The sequence below is a fragment of the Lepidochelys kempii genome, chromosome 10 (genome assembly GCF_965140265.1).
Source record: "Lepidochelys kempii isolate rLepKem1 chromosome 10, rLepKem1.hap2, whole genome shotgun sequence".
Lineage (NCBI taxonomy): Eukaryota > Metazoa > Chordata > Testudines > Cheloniidae > Lepidochelys > Lepidochelys kempii.
The window spans coordinates 15,812,275-15,834,172 of NC_133265.1; the positions used below are offsets into that span (position 1 = coordinate 15,812,275).

The window sequence follows — 21,898 nt, forward strand, 5'->3', positions numbered from 1 at the left end:
CTAGAAGATTATGCCTCATCCTATGAGGCATACATCTGGCCACAGTGATCACCAAACTAGATTACTGCAGGTTCTAACTAGAAATGAAGCCATACTCTGAAAGAGCTTCAACTAGTACAAAATGCAACAGCCCCATGTAGGTGGTTACGAACACACCACACTCAATGCTTTGCTCTTAACATTGACTCTCCATTAAATATGCAGTCTATTTCCAGGCGTCCACCCTAATATTCCAGCAGGAGTGTGAATTTGTGGGGGGGGGTGGAGGGTGAGAAAACCTGGATTTGTGCTGGAAATGGCCCAACTTGATGATCACTTTAGATAAGCTATTACCAGCAGGACAGTGGGGTGGGAGGAGGCATTGTTTCATATTCTCTGTGTGTATATAAAGTCTGCTACAGTTTCCAAGGTATGCATCCGATGAAGTGAGCTGTAGCTCACGAAAGCTCATGCTCAAATAAATTGGTTAGTCTCTAAGGTGCCACAAGTACTCCTTTTCTTTTTGCGAATACAGACTAACACGGCTGTTACTCTAAAACTAGGCAAATTGGTGAGGCTTTTTACCAAACCTTGTCCAGGAAGTGGGGTGCAAGGTTTTGGGAAGTATTTTGGGGGGGGAAAGACGCGTCCAAACAGCTCTTCCCCAGTAACCAGTATTAGTTTGGTGGTGGTAGCGGCCAATCCAAGGACAAAGGGTGGAATATTTTGTACCTTGGGGAAGTTTTGACCTAAGCTGGTAAAGATAAGCTTAGGAGGTTTTTCATGCAGGTCTCCACATCTGTACCCTAGAGTTCAGAGTGGGGGAGGAACCTTGACACCCTTTTTAGTTGGTTGGTTTGTTTTAAAAAAAAAAAAAGTGTATTTTTAACCCTTATGGTTGGGAAGATAACGTCAAAAATCTGAGCCAAATATAAATTGATGCAGGAATGGCTGTCTGAGTCTCCAAACAGCCTGAAAAACAGTAACTCCAAGAGGTATGAACTGCCTCATTCATCTCAATCAAGGCCATGGCGACTCTGCAATTCTGTGGTCATGGAATTTAGCATGTTTCCATGATGCCACAAAATGCAGCGTTATTTTTAATACGGAATTCAACTTTTTCTAGTCATGTGTCCAATGTAATCTTTTTGTCCATCTGTCTTGCTAGGAACTGCCTGTAATTTGTCTTCAGTTTTAGCTTCAAAGGGAAGTTAACTTGATTACAGTACCTGTTCCCTACACTATTCAAGAGAGTCTGGCAACAGAGCAGTTTTTCCCACCCCTTCCTCACTTACCTCTCATGGCCTCAGGGCACGCATGCACACACAAACACCACCCCCCCCCAAGAATGCTTGTTAGCAACCGAAATTCTTCAAAGGACCAGTCACAATAGCTGGCAAAGGATTCTGAGGCATGCATATAGACATTAAAAAGAGGGACAACTGAGCTTGCTGGAGACCAATCATCCATCTTTATGAAAGAAACCGACTGAATCATTCAAGCAAAAGCTTACAGATTTACAAACCTATATGACTTAACAGCAGCAATTTTGTAAGCACGACTTCCCCCTGAGCATCATACTTTGTCACTGCAAATAATGAAAGCTGCTAGCTTCAAAACATGGGAAACACTGCAGACTGTTTCAAATGTCATTAAATGTTGTGTTGGAATCTACTGCTGTCAGTCAGTCAAAGCACTTTCTCTTCATGATGCAGTCACCTGATGAATTTGTGACATGGCTGCAGATGTTTGGGAACAGAGCTACTCAATACAACAGGATAAAATTACAGATGGGTCTTCTACCCAATTTTTAGCATTTGTTTGGTGCAAGTGAGAAGGGCTCATGCGTGAGGACTGCCAATTTTTTTGTTCACTGCCAGGCTATTCTACAGGAGAAAAAAAGGAAAGCTTTCTAACAACTGGTTCTTGCTGCTGGATTGGTACTGCTGTACTGATATTTACACTGACAGTGCCTGAGCCATGACAAGGAGTACTTGTGGCACCTTAGAGACTAACCAATTTATTTGAGCCATGACAGAAACTCTCATAGCAGCCTTGGGACTAGAAGTCAGTCTCTTACTCACCAAGCCATTTGAACACATTGTTCAGTGAATACGCTAAGCAGCTTTGGAAGTAAAGAGGATGCCAGTGGAACTGAAAAAGGTACTATGATACTGTAACAGTTTTGACATTTATTAAGGGGTAAGACCAATGCACACCTCCACTATTTTATGCAAAGAAATCATAGAATATCAGGGTTGGAAGGGACCTCAGGAGGTCATCTAGTCCAACCCCCTGCTCAAAGCAGGACCAATCCCCAATTTTTGCCACAGATCCCTAAGTGGCCCCCTCAAGGATTGAACTCACAACCCTGGATTTGGCTAGGCAACATCAGCAGTTCCCCTTTCCACACCAAAGTTCACTGACTTTCTCATGGCAAAAATCAATCTTTTGGTTAAGCTCAGAGAAGACCCCAGAATTTTCCATGTTGAACATTCCTCTACTCTTGCAGAATACTAAACTGATCAGCACTGGCTTGCTTTGAATGCTTACTTCCAGAGACAGAACATGAAAACTCAAGTTGGGGGTCACCAAATGGGAAGTGGTAGTTGTGATCTACTGACACCTGGCATTCTCTGTACGAAAAAGGTTGAGTTCAACTGGTCTATTAAGTATTCAAAGTCTTTTGGTCTAACACTGAATTCATGCAGAGCTACAATACTCCATTCAGTAATAACTTTGTTTCTCAAGCGAAGGGCTCTATACATTAGTATCTCTTTAACTGCACTGTACATGGCACATCATGTTTAGGTTGTTGTTATTAATACATCTTTATTAGTATATCCCATATAGCATCTATTCAGTTTTGGCCCCAATCTTCCAGACTGAGGATGAAGCTTGTTATTAGCACTAAAAACTAATGTTTTGAGTTTCTAACTTTGTAAGATATACTGCATAATACTGATAGTAAAGAGGAACTTAAACAAAAAAACAAAACAGAGATACTTTGAGAATGAGTCCAACATAATCAGGAAAAGTCCTCTGCTTTTGAGATCACTCTAGAAAAACAAACCCTGCATTCCAGTTAGGAAAGGAAGGAAAAATCACAAAACTGAATTTGCCATGTAGAAGTCATACAGCCTGTTGACAAATTTATCCTATTTGGATAACCTTCCTAAAATTCACAGGTGAGAAAACTGCCATTCTGTTCTTAAGCAGCATATACATTTACCAATTTCTCCTCTTCAAATATTCATCTTTACATAAACTAAAAAAGTGCTTTATAAACAATTTAGAATTACTTACTCAGAAGAAAATTCAGGAGAAAGGGTGGTTTTTTGGTTATGGCTCTGGCCTAAAATAGAGGGGAACTGAGTTCAGTCCCCAGTTTTGCTACAGAATTCTTGTGGGACCTTGGACAAAGCATATAATCTCTGTCCATCAGATGCCAATCTCTTTCTCCCACACTTTGACCATATTGTCTATTTCAACTGAAAGCTCTTTGGGGCAGGGACCATTTTTACTATGCTTTTGTACAGTGCCTAGCAAAGTGGGGTCCCGGGCTCACTTAGGGCTTCTAGCCCCTAATATAATAAAATAAATAAATAAGCTACATCATTCCCATCACCACTAGAAAGATTTTTAAAACCAAATTATACTACCAACACAGAGTGGTTTTTTCCTCCAAACCATATTTTAAATTGGCGTACAGGAAAATAGGAGGAAAACCCAATGGAGGCTGACAGCCAGCAAACAAGTGTGACAGGCAAAGGTAAACTACAAGCAGCAAGTAAAAAAATTACAGCAATCTGGCCAGAAACAGGGTAAGCAACATCTGTACTAGGGCGCCTCCACCCTCTCTGCCTGTTAGTCTCAGTGATTCATTCCCAAAATTAGAAAAAAAGAGAGAATCACACAAAGGTCTCATAGCTGTGGGCAACAGAGGTAGAAGCCATACAAAGAACTTAAAACTGTGTAAATAGATAAGGTGCCACAAGTACTCCTGTTCTTTTTGCGGATACGCACTAACACGGCTGCTACTCTGAAACCACAAAATTCAACAGCTCCAGAGACTTAGATAAATAGTAAGACAACATTTAATAATGAAACAAGCACATGATTTGTGCAACTGGATCAGAACACCGGACCATCTAATCTAGGATTCTGAGTCGGTCAATAGCCAATACCTGATGCTTCAGAGAAGGTAAAACCCTTAGCACATACCATAACAACACACCTAGCTAAATGTGACACCCTGTAGGTGGAACAAGGAAGGGGAGCAGCTCCTCCCTGACTCCAAATAGCACAAATGTTACCAAAATTATATTGGGAGAATTTACTGGATACACTTGATCCTGCTTTCCCACCCCCACCATGGATCACCTAGCCCCCAAGACTGCAGCCTTCCTGTCCTCCCCAAATCACAATGAACACCTGGGCAAGGATTACGGTGGGTGTCTTACTCCCCTCCTTACCGCTCCTCCCAGTTTACTCCCTTCCAGATCTGCCTCATCGCTCCCGACCAACCCCCTCAAACCACTACACATCACAGCCCCCTCACACAGCACGTCTCCCTCCTCCTCCTTCCTCCCATAACCTCATCACACAACGGGTCTCTCCGCCCCCACAGTCCGCCCCAGTCCCCGCGCACAGCAGGTCTCTCCTCCCCCCCATCCCCGTAACCCCTCTGACCCCCTTGCACACCAAATCTCTCCCCCCTCACACACATCCAGAGCAGATCTCTCATCCCCAGCCCCCCCGCACAGCAGGTCCCCCCTTCTCCCCCCACCTGTCTCGCCCCTCATCCCACCGCGCCCTGCTCCCCTGGCTCCGGACCCCCTTACGCGAGGTGCTTCCGACCCCTTTCTCACCTGCACCTGTTTGCGGAAGCGGAGCCGCCTCGCCGTCTTCCAGCAGCAGCAGCAGCAAGAGGAAAAAAAGCCTGAGCCCGAGCCCGAGCCCGGGTCCGAGGGGCAGCAGCGCCCCCCGCCGCTGCCCGCTCCCGCCGCAGAGCCGCCACCGCATCTCGCCCGCTCCAGGCCCCAACGTTCAACGCCGGACACGGGGACTTGGCTCTCAGGGTCTCTGGCGAGCGCCCCCAGCGGCCGCTTCCCCCCTCCGCCACGGCCCGGCGGCCTCCGGCATCGGACCCCGCAATCCCCCTTCCCCCTCACAGAACCCAACCGGCCTCCGCAGCCGCAGCCGCCGCCATCTTCCGTGCTACCTGACTGTGAGGGGTGGAGCTAATCGACGATTGACATTCCTATACACCAATCTTCGCGCCCCGGAAGATTAAACCCTGCTTGGCCGCCCAACCCGCCCCGAGCAGGGAAGTGAGGTGGGGCGAACGCGGGATTGACAAGCAGGTCTACCAATCAGTGTGCGTTTCGGATTTGGCGAGTGAGTTACAAAGGGGCGGAGCTAACTCGAGACGACCGCACCGCAGACTCAGGAGGTGGGAGTAAAAGGAAGCGGGTGCGAAAAGAAGATAGGTGGGAGGAGGCGGGATAGTAGCGCCCCCTGGAAGGAGGAAGGGGAAGTGAGAGCAGCGCCCCCTGCAGGGAGGGGGAGAGCAGTACCCGCTGGGGAACCCCAGGACCTGACCCCTCACTGTAGCGGGGGATGCCGGGCCCCACTGTCTCCTCTGGCCGCAGCTCCCTAGCACGTGCCACCAACAGGTCCCAGCTGGTGGCTAGGAACCCCTGTTGTCATGGGTCCATCCCCTGAGACGCCAAGGCTGGAGCCACGGTTCTCCTCCTGTCACGAGCAGTGGTGTGGTCCCTCTCGTCACACCTTGCCTGTGTCTGCGTCCCCACTCAGGTCAGCATGCGCCTGAGATGGCACCTGGGCCTGGCCTAGACCTGGACGTAGTTTAAACCCTTCTGGCTTCCCCGGGTCAAATGCCCCGTGCACTGTGTGTACCTTCTTCGTAGCTAAACAAAACTGCAAAGAAATGCCTATTTCTATTCCCAACTGGAACACCCCCAGAGCCCCAAACTTTGACCAGCCTCTCAGCTCGAGAATGGGACAATAATACACATATACCTCCACCCTATCAGTGCCCCCTAAACTTGGATTATTTGTACCCTTGGAAGGACTAGTTCACAGGGAAAGCAGCGTGACAACAAGGACAGTCACAAATGGGCACACACACCTTAATATCGTCTCCATGTAGATTTCCAATGCAGAACATGATCTCGATAAAGGACACTCTACATGAAAATGAGAAACACCAGATGATGTAGAAATAAGGTACAGGTTCTTATGTTTTAGGTTCAGAATTCTTCTGAATTTTAAAAATTACAATAAGTAAAAGCAAGGTGGCAGTATTAAATGGAATAAATGGGTGTTTTAATCCTAATCAATGAGGTGCTAATATATAATGAGGAAAATTTGAGACATATGCAAATTAGATTTCCAGTTTCCCAATAATTCAGCAGAAAAGGCTAATTACATCAAGATTAGATAATGGCTTTCAGAACACAAATTGTCTAAAGATATATTCATTAACTGCACAGGTAAGACTTCGAAGTTATATGAACTAAATGGAAATTATGACATTATGTCCGGGACAACACACAAACCCAAATCCTTCCGATGTCTTAAAGCAATTTTTTTCTAAGGTCATTTTGCCCCACAAAAGAGGATCCACTTCAACTCCAGCTACTCTGTGTCTCCTTTAAATATCCTATCACTGGCTTGATGGCATCAATTTTATTACCAACTGACCCATATTCTTAAGGTGTTCTAATTAGTTTTTCCTTTTTCTCAGAAATATTTTGCTTGCACAGTACTACGCAGAAAAAAAAATCTTAATTTTGATTTTAGAATACATTTACTGTATTGTTAAAGCTCCATACTGTCTGTTGTGAGTTCTTAAAAACCAGCATTAGACCATTCCAGAGCTTCCTTTATTTGACTATCAGTGCACATCTCAGAAATTGGAGGGCACAAGTTAGCCCTAAAATGAATGTGTTTGTGGAATAATATTACCTTTTTTCCATGTACAAATAAGAACCATATAGCTTCAATCTGAATAACTTATTTTAGACGGAGGGAAAACAAAACAAAAAGTAAGCTTTCCATGAGAGAGACTAGACCATGTGTCTCAATTGTAATATACTACATTAACTCTGCCTCAGAAAATTGCAGCTGCTCCTTCACACAGACTATAAATATTAAGGTGGATGTGACAGCGTGCATTACTCACTTCAGGGACACCTCCATGTGACTCATTGGAGCTTAGCTTTTGACCAGTCTGATGCCCCCTCCTTCAGTTGCTCACCCTGTGGTCTCTCTCTCTGAGGTCCGGTTACTCCCTCCTTATGACAGTGTGCTCCCTCTTCGTGGCTTGGCCTTCCCGCCAGGTCACTATAGTATTCCCCTTCCAGGGTATCACAGTCCCTAACTGTCTCAGCCAGTCTTCCAATTCACTGCCCAGACTGTACCACTTTCCCAGTGGCTAGTAGGGGAATCCAGGCCCACCATCTACTCCAGATCCCAGCCCAGGAATCCTGTGCCCCAGCAACCACAGTCTACCCAATTTCAGACCCTGTCACTGTTTCCCTGGGCTCTTTCCTACATTCTCTCCTCTGTCTTCTGCACCCTTTCCTGCCCCCTCAGGTTAGGGTTGCCAACTTTGTAATATTTAAAAACCGGACACTCCAGCAGGAGATATGGAACCTCCCCCACTCCACCTTTTCCTGGGGTGTGACCTGAACTGTGGGACTGCTGAGACCTCTGTCCCACCAACCTGGGGTATCCCTCTCACACTGTGATGCTGTGACAAGCTACAAACCTCTGGCAGGTACTGCACGTACACAGATATCCACAGGCAGGAACACACCCAACTGAGTTACATGAATGCTTCTCCCAGCCACTCATGAACCAACAATAGAGAGGTTCCAGCCAATTCCCCTAGCTCCTCAGCCTTGCACCCTCGGAATATACCATCTTGATTTGGTCAGAAGCCTGACCAGTGTAAGTTCATTACCCAATCCACCCCTCCCTCAACGTGGAAAGGACATACACTAGCCTTTGTACACAGAGCTGAGATTTCCCAAGCACTTCAACCAAAACAGACTGTTTATACAAAACAGATTTATTAACTACAGAAAGATAGATTTTTAAGTGATCATAAGTAGTGAGCATAGAGATCAAAGTTGATTACCTAAGAAATAAAACAGATTCATAGTCTTAGTTTTATAAACTAAACAGGATTTGGGTCAAGCGGTGTCTAACCCTGATCAATAGTACAAACAGGTCACATACAGGCTGGAACTCTCCTCCATCACAGGACCACCTCCCCAGTTCAAAATCTTTGTCCCGCAGACCTATTTCCAGGTGTTGAGTTGTGGGGGGAGTGAGGCCAAGTCATGATGTCACTCCCCTTCTTTTATAGTTTCTTCCAGCTTGCTGGAAAGATATTTTGCTATGATGTGGATCAAGCAGCCTCCATTGTATATATACTCTCTCTGAGAAGTCTCCATTGTATACAGTTCCTGGGATAGTTGTTGGGAGTGTGGCTTCCCTTTAATGGGCCATCAGCACCTCTGGCTACTCCATTGTTGTGCCTTAAAGGCTGGTTGTGGGTGTTCCCAAACTCACAACATATTTCAATAACACACACACATAGTAAAACTTCATAACTTCACAAACAATGATAGCACATATGTTCAACAGTTCAAGACTTTGAAAATGATACCTCACGAGTACGTAGGTGATCAGACGACCCGATTTTATAGGGACAGTCCTGATATTCGGGGCTTTTTCTTATATAGGAACCTATTACCCCCCACCCCAGTCATGATTTTTCACATTTGCTATCTGGTCATCCTACTCACAAGGCATATTTTGTACAAACCATATCATAATTATATGACAGTGGTGAATATGGAGGTTCCAGGGTGCTGCTTGGAGGTACAGTGTCACATCCATTTCTTCCCCCCCAAAGCCTCACACCTGCCCCACCTCTTCCCCAAAGACACTCCTCCTACCCCACCTCTCCCCAGGTCAGGAGGGACTCACTTGCAGAGCTAGGGCTAGGAGCTGCAGCCGCCCGATGCAAGTAAGAGACAGCCCCATCTGAGTAGGGAATGGTGCAGATGATGACCAAGTGCCTCCCCCACCCACAGTAACTGACTTTCGGTGTCCAGTCAGTAGATCTAACTGGACACTGTCAGGTCCCCTTTTTGACCAGACTTTATGGTCAAACACCAAATACCTGTCCACCCTACCCCAGGTTACCACTGGAGCCTCCTCTGCTCCGCATGGCTACTTCACACTCTCTCGTGTTCTTGCCAAAGTCTATATTCCCAGGCAGGATCCCAGGGTTTGTTCCCCTAGGACTCCTCCTTTTCTCTTACCAACACCTATCCTCTCTAAAGAGACCCATTCCTCCCCCTTACCACCAACTTCCTCTCTTTATGCCTAGCCCAGCTCCTCCCCCACCTGGGTTTCATCAGCCATTAGGACTTATCAGCCCTGACTCTTCTCCAGGTTCAGCCTATCACAGAGTTAATTGGCCTTTTTTTGCCTAGTCAGGCCTTGTGTGCGGTAGACACCCCATCATAGTGCACCTACTGAAGCACTGGGGATAGGCAGGAGCCCCTCCCTCCTTCATCTTAAAGGGAGGAGCCACCAGACCCAGGCATCATATAATTTCAGGGAGCAACAAATAAAAATCAGGGATCCAGAGGGGGACCCTGAGCAGAGAGTGCCCACTGCTCCTCAAAAGGCATCAGGGAGCCAGTGGACATAAGGAACTCTGCCCAGAGACATGACTTGAGGGAGGAACAGGAGAATGACCAAAGGACAGTAATGTAGAAGGCATGTTTCAGAGGGTTGAGGTGTGATGCGCCAGAACACCTGATTTTTTCATTATTAGTTTACCATTGTAGTCTCTGTGGAGAAAGTTTACAGTGGGTAACACACTCAATAAGTGGGACTTATCACAGTGCTGTACACAGAAAACAAAATTATAGTAGTTACAAGGCTATGTACAGCACAGACATAACTTTTGAAAACTAGTCATTCTTAACCTTAGGAAGGAGAGGAACTAGGTGGATAAGCAGTTCCTTTCACCCTAAAATATCTGGCCCTGATTTTTCTCTTACTCCCCAAGTGCCTTATAAGTGTTCCCCTGTAGTGTCCAACCTCAGATGCACTGAACACTCACAGAAAAAGCAGGTCTCCTGTCCCCAAGGGAACAGTGTACATACCAGCTTGTATGATTCAACTCAGGATCAGCACTTTGTTTAATATCACAGCACTTAGATATATTTATAGTGAAAACAAGGATAAGTTTATTACCAAAGATTCAAGAAATAGTGTGTAAGGATAATGTAAACAAAAGATTACGTATAAAAAAACAAAATCATAACATGCTTTCTAGAGACTAAACTTAACAGGTTAACCTCCTGTCTAAATAAGTTTATCTCACCCGCAGCCTTCTGCAGCATCTTCAGCCAAAGCTGATTGTGATCCCATTTTGATTAATATAAACACACTGCCAGTTTACTTCCTAGGTGCAGGATAAGGGGATATCCTTTTTGCCTTCTCCTTATATCTCCAAAGTTAATTATATGTACTCAGAGACAATATAACCCAACCATTGCTTGTTTTAGCTGTGTGCTCTTCCCTGTTGACTTTGAATGTGAATGTCCATCTATTGTGTTATCTTACAATGCTTAATTTACATGCTGCCAAACAGACACTTGAATAAACATCTTTTGTCTGACTGAAAACCGGTTTGTCAACCCTGCCTTCACACAGACTTTAAAATGTTTTCAGTATAGATATGTAACTTCTTACAGTATCTGTACATACATTTGACAATGATATTACTGACCAGAGTGACCCTGCCTTTCATTTATGACTTCACATAACATTCTTTGGTTACCAGAATGTACATAGCAGCATTGAGGGGTTCTTGTGTCACAAGGATATTTGTATTGGGCCCCTTCTGGCTCCCTCTATCTCACATTGGGTCCACATTTTCTATCATTATAGAATAGGATATCATTATAGGATAGGATACAGAGGGCCCTAGACAAATTAGAGGATTGGGCCAAAAGAAATCTGATGAGGTTCCACAAGGACAAGTGCAGAGTCCTGCACTTAGGACGGAAGAATCCCATGCACTGCTACATTCTAGGGACCGAATGGCTCGGCAGCAGTTCTGCAGAAAAGGACCTAGGGGTTACAGTGGACGAGAAGCTGGATATGAGTCAACAGTGTGCCCTTGTTGCCAAGAAGGCCAATGGCATTTTGGGATGTATATGTAGGGGCATTGCCCAGCAGATCGGGGGACGTGATCGTTCCCCTCTCTTCGACATTGGTGAGGTCTCATCTGGAGTACTGTGTCCAGTTTTGGGCCCCACACTACAAGAAGGATGTGGAAAAATTGGAAAGAGTCCAGCGGAGGGCAACAAAAATGATTAGGGGACTGGAACACATGAGTTATGAGGAGAGGCTGAGGGAACTGGGATTGTTTAGTCTGCGGAAGAGAAGAATGAGGGGGGATTGGATAGCTGCTTTCAACTACCTGAAAGGGGGTTCCAAAGAGGATGGCTCTAGACTGTTCTCGGTGGTAGCAGATGACAGAACAAGGAGTAATGGTCTCAAGTTGCAGTGGGGGAGGTTTAGGTTGGATATTAGGAAAAACTTTTTCACTAGGAGGGTGGTGAAACACTGGAATGTGTTACCTAGGGAGTGGTGGAATCTCCTTCCTTAGAAGTTTTTAAGGTCAGACTTGACAAAGCCCTGGCTGGGATGATTTAGTTGGGGATTAGTCCTGCTTTGAGCAGGGGGTTGGACTAGATGACCTCCTGAGGTGCCTTCCAACCCTGATATTCTATGATTCTATGATTCTAATCCAGACTACAGCACTATCATTGCAGATGTGATAAAAGACCCCATCTACTACATATCTGTGTAGGCCTGTCTAATGTGCCAATCACCGTAGTATCAAGGTGTCTACATACAATAGGATTATAGATACATCTGTAGCCATTTCATAAGTTTACAATATAAGGGTGTTCTCATTTCAGCAGTGAGACAACAAGCAGTTAGTGTTTCTTAGATACAGCAGATACATTTATTTCACAATCCACTTATCATAACTGAACATCAGGCCTTTAAACCAATAAGACGCCAAGTTACAACAATATTCTGGGTGTTATGCTCGGATATCACCAGAGGTACTAGTCAGAGTGCAAAGTTTCCCAATGCCATTTTCTAATTGTGATACAATAAGGTACTGTGAGTGATAATAAAGTACACAGTAAGTCAGTAAAGCCTGGAGTAGAATACAGAAAATCTAACTCCCAGTCCCATGCTTTAACTACTTGCCCATGTTGCTCTTCACCTTCAGAAAAATAACTATCAGAGCGACAAAGATGCAAAAATCTACCCTCATCACCAGGAATTGTACAATCTACCTACAGATGTTTCTGCAGTGAGACATTTGTAGCAACTATATTAGGCTAATACAATGAGTAGTATTATGACAAATAGTCCAGTAGACACTTAAAAATTAAACATTTCCAAACATTTATATTTATTAAAATGAAGTAAAAAATCTCATACACAGAATGGGATATACATTACCCAATAGCACAGCCTCCTGTTTCTTGATTATGCACTGTTAACGTTGCCAAATTGCTGTTATGTGTGGGAGGTGTTAAAAAACTTTTTTTAGAGAGAGATAATTGGATCAACTGAGGGATGTGTAGTGTTTTATTTCTGGCAGATTTTCTTAAATGCTTCTGATAATTTTATTCATTTGGAAGGAGTGTTGTCTAGCAGCTAGAGCAGAGAACTGGGAGTCATGAGTGCTGGGTTATTTTACCAGCTCTCCTTGAGATGAACGATGTGATTGTAAGCAAGTCACTTAAGCTCTCTGTGCCTCTGTTTCTCTATCTGTAAATTGGGCATAATACTTCCTTGCACCATGGGGCTATTGTGAGACTAAATTAATTAATATCTCTGAAGCAATCTGAGATATTTGCATTACACCTTGCTATAGAAGTGCAAAGCACTATTTATTATTGATTTGATTAATGTATTTTGTTTTACTTGAGTAAATATTTTCCACTTCTGCAATACCCTCCATCTGAGGACCTCAGAGTGCTTTACAAACATTTGCTAATTAAGCCTCATGACCCCACTGATATGTACATAAGTATTATCATTCCTATTTTACAGCTGAGGAAACAGAGAGCCTGATTCTCAGTTGCTCCATTTCTATACATGAGGCAGGATGGAGAGGCTAGGCAAGGGCTTTTTAGACCCTGTATAAATTGGAGCAGCTGGGCTGGAAGAAGTGTCAGCTCTGCCCCAGCTAGGTAGGACACATACTCAGGATGTTGTTTTTTCCCCACTTGAAGGCCCTTTTATGTTGCCAGAGTGGCATAAAGAGTCCATAGAGTAACTGAGAATCAGGCTCAGAAAGATTAGTAACTGCAGAACACAGAGAATCAGTGGCATAACTGGAAGTGGCCCCTGGATCTCCTTATTCCTAGATCACTATTTTAACTTTTAGACTTTTCATTTATTTTGCATTATCTTGAATGATGATGGGGATTTCCCCCCATAAAAATAGACTGTCCAGTGCAGGGTTTTTTGTCTCTATTGTTTGCGAACAACATATTTTTCCACTTATTTTTGTCTTTTCCAGTGTAACAAACTAATTGTTTCCCCATTGATTTTAAATGCAGCTGAAGTTAACATGGCTGACTTTGTTTAACAACAACTTGCATTTATTTGGCTTCAGAGTAGCTTGATGGTGTTTTTACAGCTCTGGGGATAGGGTTTCATAGTTAACCGCTTTGCAGAGCCAGCATGAGAATACAAAATGTGGTTTAATGGATCCCCAAAAAATTGGCTATGGAAGAGTAGCTTCAAAACCAGGGGTCTCAAACACATGGCGGAGTTATTTCCTGTGGCCCGCCATAGGCGCCAACTCCACCGGCAGCCAAGCTCCCCTATCCCCCTCCCCTCCATGTCCCCGTTCCTCTGCCTCCCTCCCAGTGCTTCCTCAGTTACGTGTATAGATTTAAAGAAAACCCTGTTACAAGAAAATATAAAATTGAGAATACCAAAATATAAATGACTCTTTCCCCATTACTACATTTAAAGAAAAGTTGGTGAATCAGACTAGTTGAGACAATTTAACTGGAACAGTTTGGCTAAAATCAAAACAACATTCAAAGCATACAATTAAAATAGAAGTTATTTTTCTCTCCCAATTTCCCCTTGCTGTAATTAGCATTGCCCAGGCTTCTGTTAGAGGGTTTGCAGCAAAATGCTTCAGAGTGAGGGATAATAGCCTGCTTTCTGCTCCTGGGCTTAGCTTCTCCCAACTCACACAGAACACATGGCCTTCTGCAAAGCAGCTGCCCTGACTGCTTGCCCTCATGAAGTCTGACCCTAACAACAGGGAACTTATTGGAGCATACCCAAAACTACCACACCCAATTCCAGAAGCTTCTGGATGTGGAGTGCTTAATCTGCCTAGCAACCATCTGTCTCCATCGTTCAGCTGGAAGAACAGTGCAGTTTCTTTTTGGATTCCAAGCGCTGCTTGCTGCCCGTTATTGTGAATGTACAGTACAAGTGAACAGCTTCCTGGCTGTGCTGCGGTGATCCAGGTGCCAACGTGTCATTGCATCTATGTTCCGTGAAAAATGTGCAGCTGTAACAAAACCATCTTCTGTGGTTTTCCATATTAAACATATTCAAAGTTTAAAAAAAAAAAAAAAAACCAATGACCCAGACACAGTTAACTCCTACTTCCCCGCATGGGTCTCTTAAAGAGATATCTCTCTATTAGGCAAAAGGGTTACACAAACAGGTGCTCCTGAAAATTGTGCACACACATTTTTGGATGCTGGTTGAAAATTGAGTCTGCAGAATCTAGAAGTGCCCAGTAATTTTAAAATAAGCTAAATAATAGTCCTGAAGCCATTGGCATATTTCTTTAAGTATTTATTATCTTCTTGACTAATGCAGTTTCTGATTTGGATTTGTATCTGTTTCAGAAATGCCTGTGAAAATTAATATAATACATCTCTATTGGCCCAGATAAAATATTATATCCCTATCGCCTCAATATGACAAGGTACTGAGTATCATCAACTCCCACTGATTTAACCAAGGGCTCTCATGACCTTGCAGGAGGTGTTCAGTCAACACAATCGCAGAGGCTTGGTCTTTGCTCCCTGTTGCATAACTTTCATGTCTGTACTGTATTATAAGGTTTTTGCTTCCCCCTTCCATTTGTTTTTAGGAAATATTATACTTGAACTCTGTGCAAAGTTAGAACATTCTAGTCCAGACACAGTATGGCAGGAGCACTACATATAGTAAGAAACTAGTTAATCAAATGAGCATCTACTACAATGTTTGTTTAAATAGATATGTATATAGACTAGGGCTGTCGATTAATCACACTTAACTCACACAATTAACTAAAAAAAAAATTAATCGCAATTAATCGCACTATGAAACAATAGAATACCAATTGAAATTTATTAAATATTTTGGATGTTTTTCTACATTTTCAAATATATTGATTCCTATTACAACACAGAATACAAAGTGTACAGTGCTTACTTTATATTATTTTTATTACAAATATTTGCACTGTAAAGATGATAAACAAAATAAATGGTATTTTTCAATTCACCTCCTACAAGTACTGTAGTGCAATCTGTTTATCATGAAAGTGTAACTTACAAATGTAGATTTGTTTTGTTACACAACTGCACTCAAAAACAAAACAATGTAAAACTTTAGAGCCTACAAGTCCACTCAGTCCTACTTTTTGTTCAGCCCATCACTAAGACAAACAAGGTTGTTTTCATTTACAGGAGATACTGCTGCCTGCTTCTTATTTACAATGTCACCTGAAAGTGAGAAAAGGCGTCCGCATAGCACTTTTGTAGCCAGCATTGCAAGGTATTTATGTGCCAGATATGTTAAACATTCGTATGCCCCTTCATGCTTCAACCACTGTTCTAGAGGACATGTTTCCATGCTGATGATGCTCATTAAAAAAATAATGTGTTAATTAAATTTGTGACTGAACTCCTAGGGAAAGAATTACATGTCTCCTGTTCTGTTTTACCTGCATTCTGCCATATATTTCATGTAACTGCAGTCTCAGATGATCACCCAGCACATGTTCATTTTAAGAACACTTTCACAGCAGATTTGACAAAACGCAAAAAAGGTACCAATGTGAGATTTCTAAAAATAGCTACAGCTCTCGACCCAAGGTTTAAGAATTTGAAGTGCCATCCAAAAATCTGAGAGGGACAAGGTGTGGAGCATGCTTTCAGAAGTCTTAAAAGGCCAACACTCAGATGCGGAAACTACAGAACCCGAACCATCAAAAAGGAAAATTAACCTTCTGCTGGTGGCATCTGACTCAGATGATGAAAATGAACATGCGCCGGTCTGCTCTGCTTTGGATCGTTATCAAGCAGAATCCGTCATCAGGGTGTTTGAAGCATGAAGGGACATATGAATCTTTAGCACATCTGGCATATAAATATCTTGCAATGCCGGCTACACCCGTGCCATGCGAACGCCTGCTCTCGCTTTCAGGTGACATTGTAAATAAGAAGCAGGCAGCATTATCTCCTGCAAATTGCAATCAAACTTATTTGTCTGAGTGATTGGCTGAAGTAGGACTGAGTGGACTTGTAGGCTCTAAAGTTTTACATTGTTTTATTTTTAATGCCTTTTTTTTGTACATAATTCTACATTTGTAAGTTCAAGTTTCATGATAAACAGATTGCACTACAGTACTTGTAGTAGGTGAATTGAAAAATACTATTCTTTTGTTTTTTACAGTGCAAATATTTTTAATCAAAAATAAACATAAAGTGAGCACTGTACGCGTATTCTGTGTTGTAACTGAAATCAATATATTTGAAAATGTAGAAAACATCCAAAAATATTTAAATAAGTGGTTTTCTATTATTAACAGCACAATTAATCATGCGATTAATCACGATTAATTTTTTTAATCCCTTGACAGCCCTAATGTAGACCAACTAATGCTTTAAAAAGAATGCAAAGAAATTGTTACCATGTTGTAGGCCAGATCCTGAGACCTAACTCACACTAATAGAACCAGTAAAGTCAATAGATCAGACAATGAATTTTTTATTCAGTACTTACCAGGGGTGAAAGTAACTTAAAGGATTTACCAGTACGCCGGAGTCCTGAGTGGGGGCGTGGCCTCAACAGGAAGAGGCGTGGCCTCAACCAGAACAGGCAATTTAAAGGCCCTTGGGCTCTGGCTGGGAGACCTGGGGCCTTTAAATCACCCTGCTGCAGAGGCGGATGGGAGGACTCAGGGGTGCTTTAAAGGGTCCGGTACTCCTGCCACTGCAGGGAGCCCGGGGCCCTTTAAAGCACCGCCCAAGCACCACTGCCAGAGCTCCGGAGGTGATTTAAAGGGCCCAGGGCTCCCCGCAGTGGCAGGAGCACTGGGCCCTTTAAATCACCACTGGGGAAGCCGGTCCGGTCCGGCACGGCATACTGGCTCTTGCCAGTAGGCCAGACCGGACCAGACCGGCTTACTTTCACCTCTGGTACTTACCCAAGCAATACTCCCACTGAAGGTACTGGTTGTAGCATGTGCTCAGTACCTTTCAGGAACTGGACCACTGGGTCTGCTCAACTGAATAACCATGACCGCATCAGGCCCTATGAATTTTTATTTGAGCACACAAACTCAGGTAGTGTTTCCACCTTCCTAAGGGCTGGTAACTGGACCCCCGAAGCCCCACCCCCTGCTCTGCTTCTTCCCTCCAAGACCCCGCCTTACTCCACTTCTTCCCTCAAGGCCCTGCCCCATTCTCTGCCTCTTCCCCCCAAGGCCCAACCCCTGCTCCACCTCTTCTCCCCCCGAAATAAACAAAACTGGACATCAGGGCTTGTCAAATGGCACCTAGACACAGAAGCCGAAAACCAGACTGTCCAGGTGAAAACTGGATGGGCGGCAACCCTAGATTCAGCAGAATCCTCCAAAGATTGCAGAATTAACCATTCCAGGAAAAAGAAAGATCTAGCTGCAAATTGACATGGGTGAATTGTAATGTTAAATGTTCGTGGAACCAGTTTTATATACATTAATCTCATGTTGGTGTAAGCAAGTATCCAAGTGAGCTTCCAGCAAAGACAGTCTCTCAAGCTGTGATCCTGCAAGGAGGTCCATGTGAGTGCAGCCGTGCCTGGGACTTGGGTTTCTTGACCACAGAGCTCACAAATCCAATCAACAGAGGAAGGCAAACTTTGAAAAGAGGGTATAATATGATTTGCAGATATTCTAACAAACTAATGCTATAGATATAAGTCTATAATAAACACACAGATCATAATCCAAATGTCTGGGCTGTCTGAAAGAGAGCAACAGTATGAGAAGTCTCTTACAAAAACATTGCTGTACCTGGGCCCTATCCAGCAGTACTTTCTCAATCGAAACTCCCACTGACTGACTATTTTCCATTTCTATATATCACCTTCAATCCACTGATCTCAACTTACTTTATAAACATTAAGGTTTGTAACAGTATTATTATCTTCATTTTACAGGTGAGGAATCTGAAGCACAAAAACACTAAGGGACTTGCCCAAGACTGAGCCAGAAATTGAGCCCAAATCACCTGAGTTCCAGTCCAGTGCCTTAACCGTAAGACTCTCCTTCTACCCCCCCAAATTTCAATGAGAGTTTAGTATGAATAAAGGATTCAGGCTTAGACCCACTGAATATACTGTGCTGTCACATGGAAAATGGTCTCAAATTCAGAGGAGACCCAGAGGGAACAGTGAGTCAGAAGTTGAGAGCAGCAGGCTGAGTTGCAGCAACACAGATGATTTTGCTGCCCACAAACTCTCTGAGCTTAGCTGCCACACTTGGGGGAAAGATCAAGAATTCAAGATTGGAAGGAATGCACTTGGGAGGAAAAGTGTTGTGGGAGATGGGTGAAGCCTTGAATTACTGGTGACTTTGGATCTTGTTTATCCTTCTCCCCCACCGCTGAATGTTGCTGTCCATAGCATTCAAGTTCCTGCATTGCCAGCAAACTATGCAGGACCAGAAGGAAATTTGCCAACTCTGGGGTTACATGGAAGTGGAAGGAAGTTGACCTCAGAATGAAGAGGACAGCAGACTACAAGATGATATGTCCAAGGAGTGTATAACAGGGAGTGTATACCTTTTGGGGCTGGAGGCTTGTTTTTTTAATAGCATGGGGTTAAGACACAAGATTCAATCTGGACCCAGATTTTTAAAACCTTAAAGATGTGAAGCATTTGGATTCAGGATTTTTGTTTGGATTCATCTCTGAATTATTTAAATATCAATGCATAACACAGATGTATCTATGCAAGGTATCAATAGGGCACTGTAATATCTCAAATGACAGCAGAAAATTAAAACAGAATAAAAAAAGCCACAGGGATTTGTTAGTATAGATGTAAAAAACAAGGAGCAAAGTCTAATGCCCTACTCAATGAACAACTCTCTAGAGACAAGTTGCTGACTCCTTTAAAAGACAGCTTGACAATGGTAGAAAATGTCTTATTTTAAAGGTTTATTTATTAATTTTAACTAGTTACTTAAAAAAAATCCCAAACAAACGATGGTTCCCTTTCATCACCACAGCAGCCTTCAGAGTCTAAAGATCATCCAGGATCAAAAGGCCTCTGTTCATGTATATCCTCTTCATGTCCTTCTTAGTAATAATAATTAACTCTCTGAATGGGGCAGAAACAGTTCACAGAGCAATCAAAATGTTTGAAGACTCTTATGAATTAATGTGCTCTGATACCATGATGATGAGAAAGAGAGATCATGAGCACTGAAGACATAATTATGTTTGTCCAAATGGGTGCTGACACACACACGCCTGACATTTAGACCTAACACAGTTCAGCACAACCACACTGCAATTTTTTTTTCCTGCCACAACAGAACTGCAATGGTATTTGCATGCCCACATATACCCGTCACAGGGCTGGCCCTTTAAAGGAGTCAGATGCCCAGCCTACTTGAAGGGAATAAACCAAACCAGGTCCACCAGGAAACAGTGAACTGCTTAAGTAGCTGGAAGACAGGTAATTAAAAAAGGAGCACCTGGGCCTAATAAAAGGCTTAGGAGAGCTTAGCTGGGGAAAATAAAAAAATAAAAAAAAAAGCTCCTGAGGAGAAAAGAACAGCTCTAGAGAAGAAAGGAAGCTTTTAAGCCATGTCTATACTACAATTTACGTCACTCAGGGATTTAAAAAAACGCATCCCTGAGTGATATAAGTTTCACTGGCATAAGTGGGAATGTGCACAGCGCTATGTGGGTAGGAGAGCTTCTCCTGCCACCATAGCTACCGTCGCTCAGAGGAGGTGATTTAATTATATCGTTGGGAGAGCTCTCTCCTGTCAGCACAGAGTGGCTACGTGAGAGATCTTACAGCAGCGCAACTGCACCGGTACAGCTGTGCCGCTGTCAGGTCTCCAGTGTAGACACAGCCTTAGTGAGCTGAACTAGGCAAAAGTTTTCCAGGTGGGGAAGCCTGGGTGAGACCCTGGACAAGCAGGAGAAAGATTGCAAAAAACTCTCCAGGTAGGGAGATGTGGCAGGGTGGTTCTACACAGCGAGCAGTGGTGAGTCTCAGAGCCTGGGTCTGCAGACTCAGGCTTGTGGTATGGTGCTAAAAATAGCTGTGTATATGTGGTTCAGCCTGGAGCAGAGAGCCGAGCTCCAACCCAAGCAGCAATGTTTACACAGCTATTTTCAGTGCCATAGTGCGAGCCTGACTTTGTTAACCCAGGCTATGAGACTTGCTACTGCTCACTGCACAGATGCACCCAGAGAGACTCTGAACAAACAGGAGAAAGACTATAAAGCTTTCCAGGCAGGGAGGACTGGGAAAGACACTAAGCAAACAAGGGAGAGACGACAGAGCTCTCCAGGCAGCTGAGAAGCCTGAGGCCTTACAGCAAAAGAAGCAGCAGCTGGAAGCTCAAGTCTTGTTTGGGGACTGTTAGGTGGGCTTTATGAGTTAAAGGTAAGAGCATTTAAACCAGTGGTGGGCAACCTGCAGGCCGCAAAACATTCTGCTGATGTTGACAGTCTGCATACACGACCCCCCACGGCTCCCATTGGCCAGGAACCAGGGCTGGCTCTAGGCACCAGCAAAACAAGCAGGTGCTTGGGGCGGCACATTTCTAGGGGCGGCATTTCGGCGCCGGCCATACCGCCCCTAGAAATGTGCCCCCCGCCGCCCCCAGCTCACCTCTGCTCTGCCTGCTCCCCTGGGCGCGCTGCATCTGCTCTGCTTCTCCCTCCTCCCCTCCCAAGCTTGCCAGGTGTGAAACAGCTGTTTCGCGCAGCAAGCCTGGGAAGGAGGGAGGGAGGGAGGGAGAGGAAGCGGAGCGGCAGCGTGCTCGAGAGAGGCGGTGGAGGTGAGCTGGGGCGGGGAACAATTCCTCTATCCCCCCCCATTACTTCCTGCACTCCCCCCTATCCTCGCTCACCTCTGCTCTGCCTGTTCCCCTGAACGTGCTGCCTCTCCCTCGCCTGAGAGGGAGGGGGGAGAAGCGGAGCGGCGGTGCGTTCAGGGGAACAGGCAGAGCGGAGATGAGCTAGGGCAGGGAGTTGCGGGGGGGGAATGCGGCACACCTGGGGGAGGAGGCGGGGCTGGGGATTTGGGGAAGGAGTTGGGAAAGGGCAGAGTAGAGGCGGAGCTGGGGGCGGGGGGGCACCAAAAAAAAGCGGGGGCGGCCAAAATTTTGTTTTGCTTGGGGTGGCAAAAATCCTAGAGCCAGTCCTCCAGGGAACAGCGAACCGCAGCCCCTGGGAGCTGTAGAGGGCCATACCTGCAGACAGTCAACATCTGCAAAATGTCT

General features: G+C 44.4%; 1 protein-coding gene and 1 long non-coding RNA gene across 4 annotated transcripts in view; one reads left to right on the forward strand and one right to left on the reverse strand.

The window, feature by feature from the left end:
* Positions 1-5,123, reverse strand: part of LMTK2 (lemur tyrosine kinase 2) — an 89,457-nt gene extending 84,334 nt beyond the window's left edge. For all 3 annotated transcript variants that reach the window (XR_012161124.1, XR_012161123.1, XM_073362133.1), the window contains exon 1: positions 4,851-5,123. Coding sequence is in view for 1 of the 3 variants with exons in the window: in XM_073362133.1 (XP_073218234.1) it covers positions 4,851-5,004 (154 nt within the window). In the remaining 2 variants the exon portion in view is untranslated. The remainder of the gene's footprint in view (positions 1-4,850) is intronic.
* Positions 4,492-21,350, forward strand: LOC140918227 (uncharacterized). The gene is made up of 4 exons (XR_012161125.1): positions 4,492-5,434; positions 6,155-6,231; positions 18,589-18,685; positions 19,054-21,350. It is a non-coding gene; the product is annotated as an uncharacterized lncRNA (long non-coding RNA).
* Positions 21,351-21,898: the final 548 nt, after the last annotated feature.